Source organism: Microtus pennsylvanicus, chromosome 15 (genome assembly GCF_037038515.1).
Source record: "Microtus pennsylvanicus isolate mMicPen1 chromosome 15, mMicPen1.hap1, whole genome shotgun sequence".
Lineage (NCBI taxonomy): Eukaryota > Metazoa > Chordata > Mammalia > Rodentia > Cricetidae > Microtus > Microtus pennsylvanicus.
Genome location: NC_134593.1, coordinates 69,534,513 through 69,555,098, shown reverse-complemented (window position 1 = coordinate 69,555,098; position 20,586 = coordinate 69,534,513). Strand labels below are relative to the sequence as shown.

The 20,586-nt window shown below is 46.8% G+C and overlaps 1 protein-coding gene across 6 annotated transcripts in view; it reads right to left on the bottom strand.

Moving 5' to 3' along the window:
* Positions 1-20,586, bottom strand: part of Mbnl2 (muscleblind like splicing regulator 2) — a 151,502-nt gene that overhangs the window by 53,898 nt on the left and 77,018 nt on the right. For all 6 annotated transcript variants that reach the window (XM_075949416.1, XM_075949412.1, XM_075949415.1 and 3 more), the window contains exon 3: positions 667-831. In XM_075949416.1, the coding sequence (XP_075805531.1) occupies positions 667-831 (165 nt within the window). The remainder of the gene's footprint in view (positions 1-666; positions 832-20,586) is intronic.

The following is a 20,586-nucleotide window of genomic DNA, read 5'->3' as shown; positions in this document are numbered from 1 at the left end:
ACACAGTACATATTCATTCACTCAACTCCCTGGGACATGGAATCTGGGGTTCTTGTTGCAGCAGCTACCACACCCCTTGCAGGCTTGGGGGAAACAGAAGACTAAGTGAGGAGGCCATCTCCTGGTGTGTGGCTGCTGGTGACATCCATTCTGATGCAGCTGCTGTCGGCCTCCAGCTGGAGCAAGCTGTGCAGAGCACCCTGGCTAATGGCCTGGTTCAAGTTCAACGTTTCAGCTGCATGATACTGGAGAGCTCATTCGTCTCCAGTCTCCCTTTCCTCTTCCTTAGGTGATGCCCTTAACTGCATAAAATACCCAATACATCGCTAAACTTATTTTAGGCATCACGACCTCTGCGACACATAGCCAGACATCACAAACTCCAATTAGAAATGTGGACCGATTTCCATATGAAGCCGGTCTGAAATGCAGAGTTCACTGATGAGAAAGAGCTGGCGTGGTGCAAATTTCCCAGGTATTGATCAGAAGTCCTTGCCCCCTTTCTATTAAATGAAGAGAAAAACACACAGCTCATTTTTAGCACCCACTGCAATTCAGAGCTCTCCGCTAATCGCCACCAAAGCGACCGAGTAAGGGGAGGTCATTTTCGGTCGTGCGGCACTGCCAGGGCAGTCACCCGCCCATCCTTATAGAAGGTACACTCACCACAGGATGGAGTGGCGTTCCTGGAAACATAAATTGCATCTGCTGGGCAAGCATCGCTGCTGCGGTCTTTTGCTGGATCAAATTGTTCCTCCCATTAATTTCTAGTTGAGTTTTTAAGTGTGTTGGAGGGTGGAGGTACTTGCAGTTCTCTCTCGAACAGCGGCCCTGCAAAATGGACAGCCTGGGGTTAGGACTGCAGTCGGAAGCTAGCCACTCCAGTGCCAGCAAAGTCACAGTCATTACGTCATTACTTTCATTTCTTATCTTCCAAGGCTGTGCGTGTGTGTGTGTGTGTGTGTGTGTGTGTGTGTTACAAAGAACGAGTCAAATATTACATGATTATCAAGGTCCCTCCCATTCCTCTCTCTTCCTTCCCCTCCCCCCTCCTTCCCTTTCTTCCTTCTATCTTTCTTTATGTCAAACCTAGACAACTCATTTCAAATTGATGCCAGCCGAGAGCAAAGAGGAAGGCCTTCACAATCAGAGAGGCACGCTTATCTTGACCCACAAGGTCTTTGTTGCTCCCTGGTCTGCACATGCTTGAGTGACAGAAACATGAAGAGCGGGCTGCTACACACGTGTGACGGACATGAGAGTCAGGGTTTGGGGTGTGAGTTCCAGACTGGCCAAACACAGCAAGCGGTCTGCAGCTGTTGCTGGTGAGGCGATGGGGACAGAACTCCTGGAACTGCTTGCTGAAACCCACCCAGGTGCTAGCTCAGTGCGAGCTGGGACAAACACCTGCGGGCTGGATACATAAACAGAGCTGCCACCCTTTCCCCGCCCTTCCCCAGGAAAGGAGACTCCATTTAGTCCCGCAGCGTGACAGAATCAGGAGTCTTCACGACTGTGTTATCGTTGGAACATGGAAACCGGTAAGATGAGAGGAGAAAAAAAGCAAACAAACCAGCAGGTGACGGGTGTGTATACAATCAGACCTGAAAAGTAATTGCATATGGGACTGCAAAGTTCCAAAGTTTGCAAAACTACCAGTCATAGGAGAATTACGTTGATGTGTGAATTATGCAATTTCCAGAGAAAGAGCAGCAAACTGTGTTAGTCAGTTGGAATATCACCATTCCCTAAAGAATTAGTCTATTTGCAACCAGGCAAAAAAAGAATATGGGTCTGTTTATCAGATAAAAAAAAAAATTAAGGCGAGCCTGGTGGAGCTGGAGGAATGAGTTTGTTTACAGCGACGCTGATGCAGAACATCTGGAGTTCTGTGTTTCCCTAATTCCAGCTGCACTTCTGGCGTCCCTAGCTTCTCCTCTAGTGAGAATTTCCCCTAGAAGCAATGGCGACTGGCAGACCTGAGCTTCAGGCTCAGTCCTGGTGGTCTGTGCCATCTTGAAGCCGTCTCTACTCAACGGTGTCAACGACTACCTCACCGTCTTGGGGATAAGCACGAAAACGATTGATATTTCACAAATCTTCAGAGTAAGCAACATCAGATCCTTAGCTTCAGGTTCTTGTTATGGATTTTCCTACTCTGATTCCTGCGTACAAACAGACATCGTAAGGCCCAGTTCACTGCAAGGGCACCAGGGAAGCTGGAGCACGTCCTGGACTTGACTCTACCCTCCCCCTCCCTCTCTCTGATCTGCTGCACCTCTTCTCCGGACAGCTTTTTGTTTTCATTTCTGAATTCTAGCTTTACTCAAGGCTCCGTGACTCCCGGGGTCCCTCCACTCCTAAGAGCTCACTTCAGGCGTCTTCCACTTCCCAGCTCTCTCTTCTCTCTTGACGATCCCGCCCCTAGCCTCCGGGAGAGCATTCCAATGGGGCCAGCTCCTTCATCTCAGCGTGCAGCCAGTTGGTGAGTCAGCTGCCTTGACGCCTGATGTCCAGGATGAATTCTGTCTGTGAAGGAAGGCTACGGAAACACACGGATGGGACCTGAATCCGCCCCTTCTCCTCATCCTGAGCGCAGGGGCATCCAACACAGGAAAGACACTCTGCACTTGGCACCAGACAACCAAGTGACCGCACACCTGACGCAGTGTGGCTCTGTGTGCACAGGTGTGTAGGTGTGGGGAACGCAGGGGCCGGAAAAGCAGGAATCTAAGTGTGTGTGTGTGGGGGGGGGGGTGAAATCAGCAAAATGCCCACAATGCATCATGATGGTATAATGTTCAGAGATATAATTATCAATTTGATCACTATTCTTCTAATCCCATGCTTTGCTGCTATTGAAACTGACTTCAAATGGTTTTCTTGTTGATGTGGCTATTCCTTCCTACAACCAGAGCCCCTGAGAACTATATTAGCCATTTTTTTTTCTGGTGATAGAACATGGTTTACACCATTAGATCCATCATGTATTGAAGGATTCCTCTTTTCATGAGGATTAATTCAGTTTCCCGCTGTCCCCACTGACACACTCTGAGTAGAGAATGGTATTGATCACCACTGTGCCAGGCAGTTTATAGGTGGTTATCTCACCTCTCCTTACAGCAGCAGCGATGACTGCCTACTTCACCGAACGGTAACCAGGACCCAAAGAATAAGATAACTTCCAGTTCATCTGTTGGCTAGTAAGTGGGGCTGTATTGTGAATCCATGTCTTGCTCAACTCGATTCTATCACTTCACTGAGATATTTATTTGCAACAGTTAGAATCCAGGAGAGATAACAAATCTAGAACTCCTGCATCCTTCACAAAACAATAGGATGCAGAACAAAATTTAAATCTACTGACATGCGCATACATGGGGATTTGGTCTGTGCACTGGAGGATGCTCAGGCACCGTTAGACTCATGTTCTGGCCTCACAGCTCAGCTCTGCCCTTTCCTACCTGTATGACTTGGGTTACTGTTTGATTACTTTCTTCATTTATACAATGACAATAATGACTACATCCTCCTGTAGAGACGTTATGCCATCAAATAAATTAAGACACACAGTTCAGAGAGCTGTCTGGCACACAGGAAGTTCTGAGAATGTTAGCAGTATCGAAGGAAATACTTGCATTTTGTTCAGAGCAAGTGTGAGATCACAGATCTATGACTACTCTTACTAGTTTTTTTATTTTTCCTATGGGATAAACTTTCGTGATAAAGGCTAATTGTGATCCTTCCAGTATCATATTTGAAGTTATTTTCAGTTCTATAATTTTTGCAACTGTTCCTATATAGACAAATATCCCTGAGCCTCTAGCTCAGTCTGGTATCAATACTTTAAGAAATGTTGGTTCCTGGATATCTGAGGCATACCAATTCAAGCACTGTGGGACTCCAGAAGACAGAACTTTAGTAAGAGACCCTATAGGATTCCAAAATCCTAAGGAAAAACTACTGTCCAAACATAATGAGCTATCTGACACAGTGAAGAATCTGTAGAGAAATTCCCGTGAAGGCACACTGTTTCTCAGGACATGCACACAACTTTGCACAAGGAAACTGCTGATTATCAAAGCAGGTTGTCACAAATGACAGAGGAGACAGTGGGAAAAAACGGGCGCATCTCCAGAGGCCGTCATGAAACAAAATTGAGGTGTCAAAGATAGTGTCTCCTAGGGTTAGCCCAAGAAATGAAGACAAGGATGCAGTGGAAACTCCCCCGCAGCGGCTACAATGCGTTTCCTGTTTTTCCTTGGTTTTGATGTTTCTTCTCTTTGGCTTCTTGGTAGAGACCTTTCTCAGGGAATGCGGGAGGCAACGTCCAACCCTGGGAAAGCCAGGCAGACTGGAGTTGGGAGCACAGCACCGGCAGAGGAGAGCTCACAAGAAGGACTGATCTGAGTCTGCAAAGCAAGGCTCACACAAGCTTGTTCACCTTTCACGAGGGAGGCCGCCAGGCGTAGGAGGGGTAGATGGCTGTAAGATTCCAGGCCGGGTCTTTCCACCAACTCACTTGACAGATATTCACGACTGAACACCATGCTTCGTGCTTATCAAGGAGGAGCACAAGACATACTGTCTTCCTTTATGAAGCCTGTGGGCTGGCGGTAACGATGATGTGAACCAAAATCGTAGTTACAAATTACGAGGTGTGTTCTAGAGGGGAACGCTGGGATGAGAGGGTAGGAGAGGACCAGAAATGACAAGAGCTACCTAAACAGAGAACCAAAAAATATGCAGGAGCCCAACATGGGAATGGGTGGTGGCCAAAGCATGTGTGTGTGTGTGTGTGTATGTGTGTGTGTGTGTGTGTCTGTGTATGCGTGCACGTGTGTGTGTGCTTGTGTGTTGTACACATATGCTGAATGTATGCTGTGCATGCTATGTGGTTATATGTGTTGTGTTTGGTATGTTCACGTGTACTGAGCATGTGTGTTGTATGTTGCTGTAAGTGTACATGCTTTGGGAAGGAATGTACCATCTAAGAACTTGCATGCGGTTTCCAGGGCTGGACTCTGGAGTGGGCCAGGGAAGTGAGAGATGAAGCAGGAAGAGGTGGGTAGAGTCCAGATCACAAAAAAGTGAGATCACAGCTGAAGGACGTGGTCTTCATTGCCTTTGAAAGCTTGGAAGCGGGAGATTAACATGTCGGATCTAATCTATATATTAATATCCATTTAAGTGCTGCCTTGATTATTCAGGGTTTACATGGCTAATTGTATTGTTGTCAGTATGACTTGCTTAAAAAATCCTAGTAGAATTCTGATTGATTTTGTTTGGCTGATTCTACCTCCTGAATCTCTATTCCAGGAAGATTTAGACTAGAGATGGTGGTTAAAATGAAGTTTGAATTTCAAGCAGAATTGAATCTATTAAAATAAGCAACCCTGGTAGATTTCAGTACAGAGAACCCATGCTGCTCCGCCATGGGACAAAGCGAGACACTGAATGAATGTAATACGTCTCTGGCAGAACAACAGGCTTGAGCTACCAGCATTATGCAGTCATTAAAATATGTGGCATGGGATTGAAAAATTGCAGCTTTGGCACAGAAAAGATCTCAGAATCAGGTTGGAGTAAGAAAAAAAGCGTAGTAGAAAAATGATTTTTTAATTGCCTTTTTTAAAAAAACAAGTAATTTTTAGATCTTTTCCTAGTATGCTAATTGAGAACATCAACTGGACTATGGAAGCAAGGAGGAAAATATAGTAACTAAGGAGTGAAGGATTGCCCCTGGACAAGAGCTTCTACAGGAGGTAACAGACACTCTATCTCACTGATCCCCCCGCGCTGGTGAACCTACAGTTGGAGCACAGGCCCCTAGCAGAAACAGTGAATTAATGAGGAATAATTTTAATTGTGTGTTCACCTCAGCTACATGATGGCTCATAGATTTGGATATGGTCCCTCGGGGAGGATGGAAACCTTGTGAGGACTCCTCTGAGCTCTGTCCCTCCCAGCTCTGCTTGGCCACTGGACTTTCAACAGGCATGTGTCCCTGGGAACAGGCCACACTGGGGCGGGATCAGGGGGCAGGCCTTGCAGGATGTAACCATCAGGGCAGATGATATGTGGTCTCAAAGTGACACTCTTGCATCCTAGATCCCGCCACTGGCCATGGAAGGTGATTCCCGGGGACACTGAATGTCCTGGACCACTAACGTACACAGACAAAAACCACAGAAGGGCCTCTTAGATCCTGGCATTCCATAAGCTTCCTGAAACCCACAGTCAGGAAGTTTGCTCTTGGCCAGGGGTGACATTCCTGAGTTCCCGATGTGGCCTGGAGAAGTAGTTTAAACTAAGGATTAAGAAACAGACTGGGAACCGGGCTAAGAGGTCTTAAAGTCCAGCTCTGCTCTTATTGCTGCGGGAACTTGGAAAGTGTGACCTACGGCCTCCATCTGTTCCGTCTGCAAACACAGATACTAACAGTTCTTTAAGCGTCATAGCTTCTCAACCAAGACTCAGAGTTGATTGGCATGGAATGTTTAAAAGTGTCTGGCAAGCAGTATGCTCTATGTGAGCTTAACTGTCATAATTATCATCATCGTCATCACCATTAACCCCTTCTTTACTCAATGAGTGAAGCCACTTTACAGCATGTGTAGTTTCTCCGCAGCTGTGGCTCTGTCTGGCCTGGGCACCAAGCTCTTTAACCCTTCGCTACTCCCGTTCTCAGACCCGGTGCCAACTCTGGGTAGTTATCGTTTAAAAGCGCCTTAGATCTCTCTCTCTTTAATATCTGTCTCCTCTGCTGAGACTTGCCAGGGCTGGTCCACAAAGCATGATTCACCCACATCTTAAAGCAGTTGAGCGTTACAGATGGAACAGCCCTGAGTGTGGCTTTCTCTCCAAATGGCCATGGGAACTTTACTCGCACCTTACAGAAGCCTACGTCTTGGTTTTCTCATCTGCGAGATGAGAGCAATTTGATTCCCCAACATCAATGCTTTCTAACAGTTGTTAGAGCCTGGGGGAGAGCAGAAGTTGCTCCAAAAATATACATAAAAGGTTGAGTATGGTTTTTTAACATCCCTGTTCTTGAATCCTCCCAACCTGGTAAAAACAACAACAAAAAAAAAATCCACAAAGCCAACAGTTACAGTAAAAGGCAGCACTGGGGACCTCTGCTGGCCACGTTCTCAGAATGATGAGAAGCCAGCGTAGCCTGGTGTGAGGACATCGGCAGCCAAGGGTTGAGTCCAGATAAATTAGGGCTAGGAGGGTTTATTAAGCGCCAACAGTATACACACCTTAGATGTGAAAACCCCCACCTGACAGACCTCCATCTGATCCTTGTGCTAAAGACAGAGTTCAGCTGGTATTTCCAAAGAGAGTCAACCTCTGGTGGGCCAGGTGTTCACAGACTCAGTTTCCCTGTGGTCAAAATCTGTCAAGATTTGTGAAGTGGGGTGGGGTAGGCTGCGGTTTGATAGGGAACCACATTTTCACAGGTTCACTATTCTTAGGTGCCAGAGACAGGAAACCCAGATGGAATTTAACGTTTGACTACTTCTGGTCCTTCTGTCAGCAAAGGTCCAGGGAACGGAACGGTTATTTACATCAGAACTCAATCCATAACATTACCTATGGGCCCGGAACAGCTCTGCTCAAAGCAAGGGACAGATTAGGCTTTTTAGCCTTCTTTTGAATTTAAATAAATGAATTGAGCCACAGAAGTCCCTTGTATTATTAGCTCCAACCACACAATACAGCATAAAATACAAGCGCACAAGGGTGTTGAGATTAGGAAGGAAACTAAAGGCTTGGAAGAAAATGATAACCAGAACGTCCATCAAAAGGAACAACTTATGTCGCTGGCATTACGCATGGATCAAAAGCATGTCTTTTTTGCCTATTACTTGGTTCAATTTATAATGCATTCGTCTTTTATGGACTTTCTATGTAATGATTTCCTGGTAAATAGCAAAACTGTTACACTTATTAAAGATCTTGGGGTGGGATATTTGCCATTGCCTCCCTTCCGGAACACGCTCCTTCTCCTGTCCCTTCCTGGTGTGTGTGTGTGGGGAGGGGGGCACACAAGAAGCTCGGAGGAAGATTCACAATGGGGGAGAAGCCATACACACCAGGAGGTGGCCGTGAGCAACTCCAGCTGCTGGAGTTGAGGGAGCAGGAGAAAGAGTGGGACTCAGGACACATAGCTGTGTGCACTGTGTCACCTTCTCTTCCAAAAGGGCCATCCGGGTGTCACTAGAGGGCTGGGGGAAGGGATGCTGTCTGTCCCAGGTGCACTCTGCAGGCAGGCTCAGGCTGACTCAGTCAACACCGGGGAACTGACCGCTCCTTTGGGAATTAGTGGGGTTGGCGCACGCCCTTATTTCCGTGACAATTTAAAATAGGTAAAACAAGAAATGGAGAAGAAAGGTCAAGGGGTCAAGCTGCTTGCATTTGGCATCTCAAAGCCGATGTAAGCATAGGTTTTTAAAAATGATTTCTGATTGCCTGGCAGTCTTGTTGTTCCACAGTGTGTCACGTGACAAGGCAAGAATGTTCGCTGTTGTCCTGACGGTTGAGTTTGCTCCTCCTCCTCACTTTCTATGTTAGAGCTGGAAACTTGCACATAAGGAGGAATCGGTGAAACCAAAAACACCCCTTCAGTCTCTAGAGATTTAGGGAAACAAACTTCTGGGCACCAAACGCCTCGTTTGAAAACTTCCACACTTCCATTTTTCTTTTCCACTAAAATGTAAGTGTCTTCTGAGCGGAGATTGGTCAGTGTAGACCTCGATATGCTTGTCAACCTAGCAAGGAGCCTGTCTGGTGGTGTCCATACACGTGTACCGTGCCGGGGTGAAGCAGGAGCCCATGAAATATTCACAGTGTGGCTCTAGGGCTCTTCCTGCATGGGAGGGCTGGCCTCGTTGGCTGCGTCCTTTGCAGAGACCACAGCACCAAGCTCTTACACAGGGTCATGCAGGTGATGTCACCAATGGCTTTCCTTCTGCTTCATAGGCAGGTGCCAACCCTATCACGGTCCACACTCTCTGACATGGAATGGTAACAAGGTTCAGAGTGGAGAACAGCCGGGCACAGTGGCACAGGCTTGTAGCCCCAGTGCTGAGGACATGGAGCCGGGCTGATAGATCATTCTGACCAATAAGAGATGTTATCTCGAAGGACAAGGTAGGCAGGTGACAGCTGATGTTGCCCTCTGGACTCTCCATGTACACGCACACCAACATTCCTGTACACATGAGCACACATGCACACGGGTAGACAGAGAAGGTTTGGAGTGGTGAAGGTCATGGTGGGTTAAATACCGGGTGCCATGTAAACACACTGCCAAGAGCCTGGCCCTTCAGCCAGCTGGACACCGGCATTACAGACTTAAGTCAGATTATCTAGTTGAGAGCACAGGGTCCTGTTAGGGGGTAAGAAGTGGCTACTCAGCTAGGCAGTGGTGGCGCACGCCTTTAATCCCAGCACTTGGGAGGCAGAGGCAGGCGGATCTCTGTGAGTTCGAGGCCAGCCTGGTCTACAAGAGCTAGTTCCAGGACAGGCTACTCAGATGATTTAGCTGGCTGCCACCCTTGTCACCAGTCTTTACCAACTCCAGAGGCTGGTGGGTCTCCAAGGGGGCACTGTCTGCACAGAGGCACCAGCCTGACTCCCGGGGGAGGTCCTGGAACTCAGACACAGACAGACAGCCGGCCTTAAAGGCTGACATTCCCCAAGTATGCACTGGTGTGTCTGTGTCATTTATTAAAACACAGGAATTCCTGTTCTAGACAGAAGCAGCCACTTCCCCAAGCCCGTTGTCAAGGATCGTTGCCACTTGACTGTCTACTCCTCTTTGTCTACGCCTGTGCCACCTCCAATCTACTGACCAGCGCAGGACCTCAGCTGTCAAACAGTTAAACTCAAGCCAGCAGGGGACCTTCCATATAGAGCTTCCTTGCATTCTGATTGGTTGTTGCCCAGTAGGTTTGTACTTAAGGTGAACTGAGATCAGCATGTCTGTGACAAAGCCACAGGGCACAGTTCCTTGTATTAGAAGTGCAACATTTTCAGAAGAGGAGGGAGAGGGTTGGATGTCATAGGGAGAGCGCTAAGGGAAAGGGGGGCTAAAGGGGAAGAGTGTGAAGATGTGGGGGTAAGAAGGGCATTCATGCTGAGTCACAGGAGGAACAGACATTCTTTCCAGGTCGCTGTGGACGATTTGGTGGCTTGGGCAATGACACTTTGTTCAGAAAAGTCAGGCTGAGTAGGTGCAGGGCAGGGCTTGTACCACAGCACAGGGCTGGGGTACTGGCTGGAGAAGCAGCCTAGCAGTTACAGGGAAGATGAGCACGGGGGCTTAACGGTGTCTCCATCCCTTTATCCGTCCTACAGACGGCTCTGGAGCATCTGCTTTATACCAGAAGCTGGAATGGAATTGCACACGGGACACAGTGCTGTGGCCTTGCCCTTGACAAAAATAGCAAAGAGTTATGTAATACGGTGCCGCGGATCGTGTAGCAGGCAGTTTTCAAGCAACTTCTGGAAGATCACTCCGATTTAATCTTCACTACAAGCTCTTAAGAGGCACGGGGAGGTGGAGGTGACAGCGTACCAAGGCCACGCAGCTCATGGGGAGCAGACCTGGGCTTCCATCCAGGCAGACTGGCCTCAGCTCTGTGTTGCCGCCCTCTGCAGAGCCATGTTTAAGAGACTCACGACGGGACGCTCACATCACACCTTACAAAGCCGTCGTCACACACAGTATCTTATGACAGCGCCACAGCACCCCTGTAATCTGTTACCCCGATTTAAGGGTAAAGAAAGGTGAGTTTCAGAAAGAGACTCACAAGAGTCACTTTCCGAGGTCATATGAAAGTCAAACAAAGATGCCTTTTGGTCCAGTCCTTAAAACACGTGTCTTCTCCACTGCCTCCTGGGGACAATGGAAGAAACGCCCTCCCGAGGAGCAGATTTTTGGCTCAGCCTATGAAAGATTAGTTTAAAAAGCAGAGATGATCTGGTTATGAGCTGATTATGAACTCTTGGGTGGTCAGAATATCGGGTGTTCTGTGTTGAATTGTAATTTAGATTAAAAAGCCCTACTGAAGTCCTAGCACTCGTGACCCGTGGAAGTGAAGGGGACTTTACCTGGGGACAGGGTCTGCTCAGATGTGACTGGATGAGCATGAGGTCGCGTGGGACTGGGCTTTAGCTTTTCCTTTTCCATTCTTAAATTGACTTTTTTTTTTTTTTGCAGTAGTACGGATCGTGCTTGCATACGCTAGGCTAGTCCAGTGCTCCACCCCCTCCCAGCCCTTATTTGACTTTTTTTTTAAATGAAAGAAAGAGACAAGATCTCACCACGTTGCCTGTCTGCCTTGGCAGGTACTGGATCTGTGATCCTCCTGCCTCAGTTTCCAGAGCAGCTGGGAGGAGGCCTGTGCCAACAAGCCTTGAGGTCCAGCTACTTGTCAAATGGGCAATTTGTACAGAGAGAACGTGGTGAGAAGGAGACGGCTGCTCTATGCCAATGAAGAGCCGAGGTCACCAGGTTAAGTGAGAGAAGCAGGAAAGCCATCCTTCCTGGAGGCTCTGGAGGGAGCGTGGCTTTGCTGACCCTTGACTGTGGCCTTCTAGAGTGGCGTCAGCATGGATTCCCGTTGCTCTAAGCCATCCCGTGTTCCAGCAGCCCTGAGGATCTAACAACCTCCAAGAAAGGTACATGTTTTACCCCTGGGAAATGAAGGTCACGGCATCACACTGCAGTGCCTGACTCAGTAGACGGACTGATTTCCTCAACCTGGGTAGCCAGATTACCTGGCTTGTTTAGAAATAAATGACCATGACCACTTTGGCAGAGCTTTGGCAATTACATGATTTCCTACCGATGTAACCAGTCAGCCTAAATGCTGCCCAATTTTTATGTGGAAAATCTAATCGGAGAGATTTATTTTAGTAACAGCTGAAGACATTTCACCGAGGATCTCATCAGTAATTCAGGATGGCCTACTGGGCCTCTCAAGATCTGTTTTGCAAGAAAAATGTTGGGATAGTGTTTAAATTCTGATTACTGAAAGTGCTTGATAAAAAATGATCTTTGATATTAAAATTGCATGTGGGGGCAAGAGCATTCCCGTGCGAAGGAAGGGGAGGGGACTAGATACACTTGGACAACATTCTGCAATTGCTTTACACACGTAGCCAGGCATTGTGCGGTCCCTCCCATGAAATGAGACGGCCTTCCAGGGCAGTGTAAAACACAGAGTGGCGCCGGTAGGGAAAGAGAGAAGCGAAGACCATGCTGTCTAACGCAGTGCCTCGTGGTACAGCCACCTAACTCATTAACTTCTCCTTATCCTACCTCAGGTAGGTCCAAGTTCCCGGGACAGCATGATCCAGAAAGGACCCTGAATCTGTCCTTGCTGATGCTGCCTTGGTTCTCCAGTTTTGAAACCCACAGGGCTACTTTCTTCTCAATCTCACATCTTGCCTCATGTCTGCAAGGCTGACGTACTGGATATCAGAGATCTCAGGTCTCAGGATTCCACAGGGCGTCTTTTGGTTTTCCTATCAGGTGTGGTAAACTTGTCTATCACAAAAGTCCTGATCACACTCTGTGTTTTCTTCCCCAAGCCCATCTAGACTATTCTTCCTTGGCTCATCCTCTGCAGGCACCTGGGATAGTTTCTTAGACTCCCTGCTTCTGAGTATTTCTCGGACAGGGACCTGGGCAGTTGTGTTCAGCACCAGCATCTGAACCAGCATCTTTAGTCCAGGTCAGGACTAACTCCTGATGGAATATGAACAAACGCTGAGCAACACACCACTTCCTTTCCCTCTTTGGATGTCTGGAAATTGCCTGTCAAACTGATTTATTTGTAAACTTAACTAATCCATTTTTAAGGAGTATAATATTTTTGAAAAAGAGAATTATATGTACATACATACCCATATATAAGTATAGGATAGTAATACTTGGTAGCTAACTGAATATACACCAGTTTTAATATTGATTATTAAATGATCCTCTTCAGTTGCATGCTAGGTATTATACAAAATGTTCACTTAGTAGTACGAGATGGAGACCCCTCCATCTGACAGCTAGCAGGACACGGGTCCTGCACAAACAATCATATCGTCCTCACGAGTATATGTAGAGCAAGAGACAGAGCCAAGACGTGACCACAGCACAGTGACCCCAGAGACCCTGCTCTTGGTTACCATTTTTTCACATGGTCATATAATTATTAAAAATTACAATGACTGGAATCTTGCAATGCACCAAGCTCAGTGTTAGCATTGTGCAGAAATGATCTTATTAAGGTTGGCGATTAGCCTGTGTGCTGGGGCTTATTTTCATTTTCAGTTACAAGTATGGGAGCCAAGATACGTGGACGCTAACTTGCCCAAGGTCACACACTGTAAGGCGACGGTCCCACATCTGGTCCCATTCAGCCTCCAGCCCCAGCCCCTGCTCTGAATACATATTACTGGCTCTTGCCACATGTCTGGAACCCATGCTAGGCCCAAGGGCAGACAAGGGTGACAAGGGTGATGCTCCCATCCACGAGAGGAACTCTAGACACACAGACCTGCATAGACATGGGGACAGAAAGGAAAGACACCACGGTGATTAGTATATGTGAGTCTAATATTAGCCAGAAGGGCCCACGCAATGCTTCATAAATCAGACATCTTTACAAATTCAATTAAAGTGATGGAGTACATTTTATAAATCTTGTTAGATTTTAATACATCAAACCTTAGTCATCAGAGACCCTGACAGGCTGCTCTGGTTTCTTTTATTTATACTGGAGCTGAAGATACCCTATTAGGGCAAAACTGAGGCCCTGGATTTCAGGGATGTAAATGGAGTCGTCACCTAAGAACTGCAGGCAGGCACACTCTTGCGCTGTGCCCTTTAGACATCAGCCAGCGGACTGTTTCCAAATGCCTGAAACCTAGGAGGAGGGTGTCTCTACGAATGTGGGGCAGCAGCCTCCTCTCCTTTCCTCCGTCCTGAACTGTCTGCTGAAGTCTAGCTCAGCTCATCTTCCCCCAGTTGACTGCCCCCCCCACACTGCTCAGGGTTCCTGAGAAAACAAGTTGTCCCTCTGTGGAGAATTTGCATGTCTGGATGGCCCCTGACCCCTGATGTCTGCTGCTGCTGAGGTTACCATCTGTATCAATGCCTGATTCCATCTGAGATATGGTCTCTATGCTCCTCCCAATCGGAAGCTCACTCAAGCCTCCATGAATAGCCAACAGCACAAAGCATGAGGCCCCTGGGAGAGCAAGTCCTAGTCAGTGTTTGCTAGACAGAAGAGTTTTCAGAGGGCAGATTTCCCAAGGTAAGAGCCCTGCAAACCTGGGAGACGGAACCTATGGGTGAACAGACAGAACTGTTTCAGAGCCATTTCTTCGCACTTGGCAATTCTTATATTGTGTGTGTAGCAGGATCTGTCCTCCTTCAAACCAAAGACACTACTGCCAGCCGTTCTTTCTTAAAACAGATTCAATGTATTCCTTAAAGTAAAACGAACAGCAAGGACAGGGACTCCCAGTTCATCAAGGACATCACCTTCTACTCATCAACACAGAAGGCTTTTAAATAGGAACACAGGTTTTGGTTTAAAAAAAGGCTTCCTATGTTTTACATACATGATTCTGTTTCTTATAACAACAACCTTGTTTCCTGTCTGCTCTTCTCTGTTCTGCATCCTGAGTGACGTAGGACTGGGAAGGAACAGGCCTAAGATGAATACTTTTGTCAGTGGTCCCAGAGCCATGAGTGATTGTAAAGATTCTAATTTAGGTCCCTACAAAGCCATGGCTTCCTCAGGCCCTGCTTCCACTCTCCTCTCTCCTGTCTGCAAGTCCCCAGATACCAGGGTTCTAACTTTGGTGTTCATGTTGCTGACTCTTTCAGTGACGTGAATTGTGACTGCAAGATGATTCCCACTGTAGTGTCCTTGCAGTGAATCTGCTGCCCAGTCCATTCATTCATTCATTCACTTACTCACTCACCTGCTGTATATTTGATTGTGGGCTATGGCTGGCACTGCTCTTGGTATCAGAGAGAAAGCAATAATGAAACAATGTAAAAGTCTTGTCTTCATGAAACTTATATTTTAAAACAGGAAGACAGACTTTGTAACTTGAGATTTCTCTCCCGCCCACCAGTTCCCCGAATAACCACTCTGAGGCTTAATGCTAATTACAAACTGTTTGTCCTATTAGCTCAGGCTTATTATTAACTAGCTCTTACAACTTAAATTAACCTATTTCTATTATTTTATATTTTACCACGAGGTTTGTGGCTTATTACCTCACATCTTGCTCCCTGGTGGCTGCTGGTGTCTCCTTGACTCTGCCTTCTTTCTCCCTCTATCTCTGCTTGGATTTCCCACCTGGCTCTATTCTGCCTGGCTGTTGGCCAAATCACCTTCCTTATTAACCAATGGTAATAAAAACATATTGACAGCATACAGAGAGACATCCCACATCAGACATTAACAGGATCAATTAATAAAATAAACAGTGAGGGATCATGGAGATGTCTCTGTCAGTAAAATTCCTGTTGCATCAGCTTGAGGGACTGCACTCGGATCCTAGCATCCACATCCCAAGCGAGGTGTTGGTGGTGCATGCTTGCAAGCCCGTTGCTGGGCAGTGGAGACAGGAGAACCCAGGCTTGCAGGCTAGTCAGTCTGGCTGAACTGGTAATCTCCAGGCTCAGAGAGAGGTGGAGAATGATTGAGGGGAGCATCTGATGCTCTCCTCCGGTCTCTGCGAGTGCACACAAAGGAATGTTTACCTGAACACACATGCATGTACACACACAATTACAGCAAGTATGACGATGGTAAGTCCTAGGGAGAAAAGACGGGTGAGTGCAGAATGTCTCAACTTCTGCAGTGACCAAGGTGCGAACAGTCCTGTGAGAGGTGCAGGACGCAGGGCCCCGGCGTTTTCAGAATGGCCACCAGGGTGCATCACTGGGCCGCTCGATGTGGTAAGAGCAATATTTATATCTGTGCAGTGAGAAGAATAAGGTGCCCAGAGGGTGGGGCTCACCCGTCATCAGCAGGGTTTGGCTTTCGCTCTTGTGAGATGCAAACAAAAAGAAAAAAAAAATCAATGGAGGGTTAATGCACTGCCCTGAATTACCGCGAGGCTTCCACGCCCTTCACATATTTTTTTTAAAATGTATTAGCAACTTTAATAAATTATGAGGAAGTGCATTATGTCAAACTTGCAATCGCTAAATACTGCTGATCTCATACAGAACTCCATTTAGCACTGCCTTGTGATGGGGGTTGGGCGGGTCAGAACTGGGAGAGTCTGGGGGATTTAAATACAAGACGCCCAGAGGCAGTAGGCTTCCTAGTTCCAGGGCGTCATCCTTCAGGTCCCTCTGGGTCCCTCCTTGGAGGAGCAGGCTTCCCAGCAATCTCGTTTCAGCCTTAAGATACAAGTATCTGGGAAAGGACAAGGTCATTGCTGCAAGCACCACTGGGGGCTGCATGGTGGGGATAAAGCCATCTATCCATGGTGGCAACTTCGGCTTCTCTATGACAGAGCAGAGAAAAGCCCTGGGCACAGCACCACCACCACCTCACAAGACAGTAGTCCTCCAGTGCCCACCGCTCAGTTTCCATCTTCTGCTTTTCTTTCACTCTGGGTTTCGCACCTGGAACTCCCTTGCAGCTGAGGATGACCTCTGGCTTCTGAGCCTCCTGCCTCTACCTCCTGCATGCTACTGTTACGAATGTGTACAACCGCACCCGGCTTTTACGTGGCACTGGGGATGGAATGAAGGGCTTTGTGTGTGCATAGCGAACACCCCACCAACTGAGCGACACCCCCAGCTCTCCTGACGTTCTTTGGTCTTTTCGGTTTGCTGCAAGGTTCCATCATCTGGTTGTCATTTCGGTTTTCCCTGCTCTGTCTTCTGGGCAGAGGCAAGGGGAATGAGCGCCGGGGAACAAAAATGTGCAGACAAGCAAAGCAAGGGCCACTGAACGCTCCCTCAGAGCGATCATGGACAGTTCAGCTTCTGTTTTTTCATTTAAGCTAATGCACGGGATGAACCATTAGCCTGGCAAACACAGGCTACGAGAGCCACTGGACTTGAAGAATCTGGGGGCAGGGGTGGACTAGGAGTGTCTGCTCGTAAGACCAACGCCCTGAGGCTCTGGGCATTTATTTCTTTTTGCCATGTACACCTGTGATTTCTCCAAAGAAATTTCTAGAATTTATTCCTCTCTGGGCTTTTGGTGGTTTCCTTCACTGAGCATGGCTGCTCCATTGGGTAGTGGTGGTTCTCCACCGGGCAATATAGCCACACATGCCAACAAAAGCCACCAGTAGAAAAAGCTTTGTGCAAAGACTCATATGACATTTCCAACGTTATAAATTCTACCGCAACGGACAAAAGACAGGTTCAAATGTAATCATTAATTGCATGCGTAGAGACTTCTAGAATGTTTTTTTTTTCTTAAATTAGAGATGGTGAAAACAGCACACAGGAACTCAGAGGGAAAAAAACTTCAACGCTTACAGAGAAATTTAAAATTTTTAAAAACCCACAAGTGAAACTTAATATCAAAACTGGAATGTTAGCATGAGCTCTCCACTGATATTTGACTTCTAAACTAACTGGCTGTGGTTAGAGCACGGCCAATCATTGACAGCCATGTGAAGAGGTGCAAGTCTGCCATTGCCCATGAATTTCTTGGAGGTGTTTCCTATCTGCTCTGGACCATGATTTGCGGCCATGAAAACAATCCAGAAACCATCAAAAACGCAGTGCAAACAAATGCTAATCATTTGCCTCCAGTCAAAGATGGTAGAGTAGAAAGAAACAGCAGAACTCGTGACCCCAAAACCCATGAAATTAGTCAAAGAACTGAAGGCAGATTTTAAGGGTTTATTGGATTTTATTCGTGTCTCTCTATTCAACAGCTGAAGTGACCCTCCCTCCCTCATTCTATTATGGTATATGACATTTACCTGTTTTCCCAGGCTTAGAAGGACTCTGACCCAGGCATACACACCAAAACTGTTCTTCTATGTGCCATTTCTTTTCAAGCTATGGCCTAGGAGTCTTTTCTAGAATGTTCTTACAGGAGGAGTCTTTTCTAGAATGTTCTTACATGCCAATGAGATTCAAAAATGTTAAAAGTTACACTGCTTCAGCCCAACTCTCAGAGTGGATTCTTGGCCGTAACTGTAATGAAATGGACAGAAGGAATGAGAAGACCTTTCCTCTACTTCAGAGGAGTTTGAAGGAGAGTAGCTCAGAAAGAGGAAGAAGGGGCGGGTGAGCCAAGAGGAAAACCATTGGCACCTGGGAGCTCCCTAAAAGAGACAGATCACAAATGTGGTGGCCCAGAAGCATGCTGAGGACAGGGGATCACTGGCTCCTCCTCATCTCTGGCCCCGTCATGGCATCTCAGCACATGCTTGCTTCAACAGCTTTAGTGACCTCAAAACGAACACCAGGTCTCCAGTGTGACCACCGCTCATCCACATGACTGTGTCTGTAGAAAGACATTTCTAAACACCCAGATCCCAGTGTGACCACCGCTCATCCACACGACTGTGTCTTTGTAGACATTTCTAAACACCCAAAACTATTTCAAGAAACTCATTAACAGCACTTTCCAGATACTACATTTCCAGTTTGCTACTTTGAAATGTTTCTCTTTGTTTTTAATTAAAAACATAATTCCATAAAGCACACTTCAAATGTAGGGTGCACATGAGCTGGTTCAGCTTCATAATTTCACTATAAACATCACAAAAATGGGGAAATATGGGATGTGGAGGAATATGACCTTTAAAGGCAGAGTCCTATCACAGTTACTACCACGACTGAGGACTCTCCCTTGACATGTCATACTTTCATAGAGATAATCTTGGTAAACACACTATCCTACCTCTGACTGGTGTGTGTGTGTGTGTGTGTGTGTGTGTGTGTGTGTGTGTGTGCGTGCGTGTGCAACTGGAAGTGCAGAGCCCAGAGGCTGATAAGAGGCACCTTCCTCTACTGCTCTCCACCATGTCTTTCGAGACAGATGCTTTTGGAACCCAGAACTCACCAACTGGGCAAGACCAGCTGGCTCGTAGGCTAAAAACCCAAGGACCCTGTCTAGGCCTCCCCAGAATTTGGATTATAGTCCATGACATCATGCGCAACTTCTTGAGTGTGGCTGGGAATCTGAAGTTGGGCTGCTGCAGTTGGCACTTTACTGGGCAAGCCATCTTGACCCAAATCCCTCTTCTAACTACTCCTAATGAGCCTCCATAAACCTTGCTTCTCTCTTGGGGAACAGCCTTGTCTACAGTGCCCACTACATGTGCTTGACCAGATGCTCAGCAACTGAGTGACTCTGTCCCCTATTCTGGTTCTTTCTAGTTCTGCACGCTCACAGATGATTCCAAGACAAGCATTTCCACACACACGGTCCTCCCTCTCGGCCCCCCTCTCCTTCTAAAACTCCCCAGTAGAAGCAGAATTACTGGATTAAAGGGTATGGATTTCTGCATGGCTCTTAATGCATTCTGAGCTGGTATGTTCTTAACCGTAACCCCATCTGAGCCCTCAGCCCATCTATGTGCTTCCCTCAAGAGCTAATCACATTACACTGATTTTTTACCAGACAATAAGCACATGTTTTTCTTTTTGTCTTAACTGCCAGGAAGCTCTGTGCTAAAGTTCAAATTCAAAGAATGAGTTCATCTCAGGTGACCTGTACTCTGTTTCTTTCTCCTTTGGGTCAGTTTTCTACTCACTTGTTCCTTTAAAAATAAAAGATGCTGAATTTTAAAAGTTCCTTTAATTCCCTTTTAAGAAGAGGTAGGCTGTGACTCTTGTTCAAAAGGAACAGCTCATATGGGCGCGTATTGATTCTAATGCAGGGCTGACTGCAGCTAATACTGTGTGTTCTTGGATATGCGGCCGAAGATGGTCGCATATAAACACACACATATATGCACATACACATATGCATACATATATACATATACATATGGACACAGATATGCATCTATGCACACCTATACATACACGTATTATGCATATATGTGTATACATGTACGGTCATATATATGATCAGCTGCACTGCTTTATCCACGGACTCTGAGAAAGGTGACACAGTGAAGCTGGGATTATGGACTATTCTGGGTCAGATTACACACTAACGAGAACTCAGACCTAGCGCTGTGCCGCCTAGGCCATGCTTGCTCAAATTTGGATCCATACAAACTTTTGTTTACCACCTTTAACATAAGAGGGCTTTTCCCCTCACTATCAATATTCCCCACTTGTCCCATATTCTTTGGCTTTACTCCCAAGTTCCAAATATAATGGGATTTCCCCCTTGCTCACACCCAGAATAGCTTGCTGTCCACAGCACTTACTCTTTTGGTGGGAGAGAGTCACTTGTTGGTTCCCGGCTGCTTAGCTCCAAAATAATCACACAGAAACTATATTAATTAAATCACTGCTTGACCGATTAGCTCTAGCTCCTTATTGGCTAACTCTTCCATCTTAATTTAACCCATCTTCATTAATCTGTGTATCGCCACGTGGCTGTGGCTTAC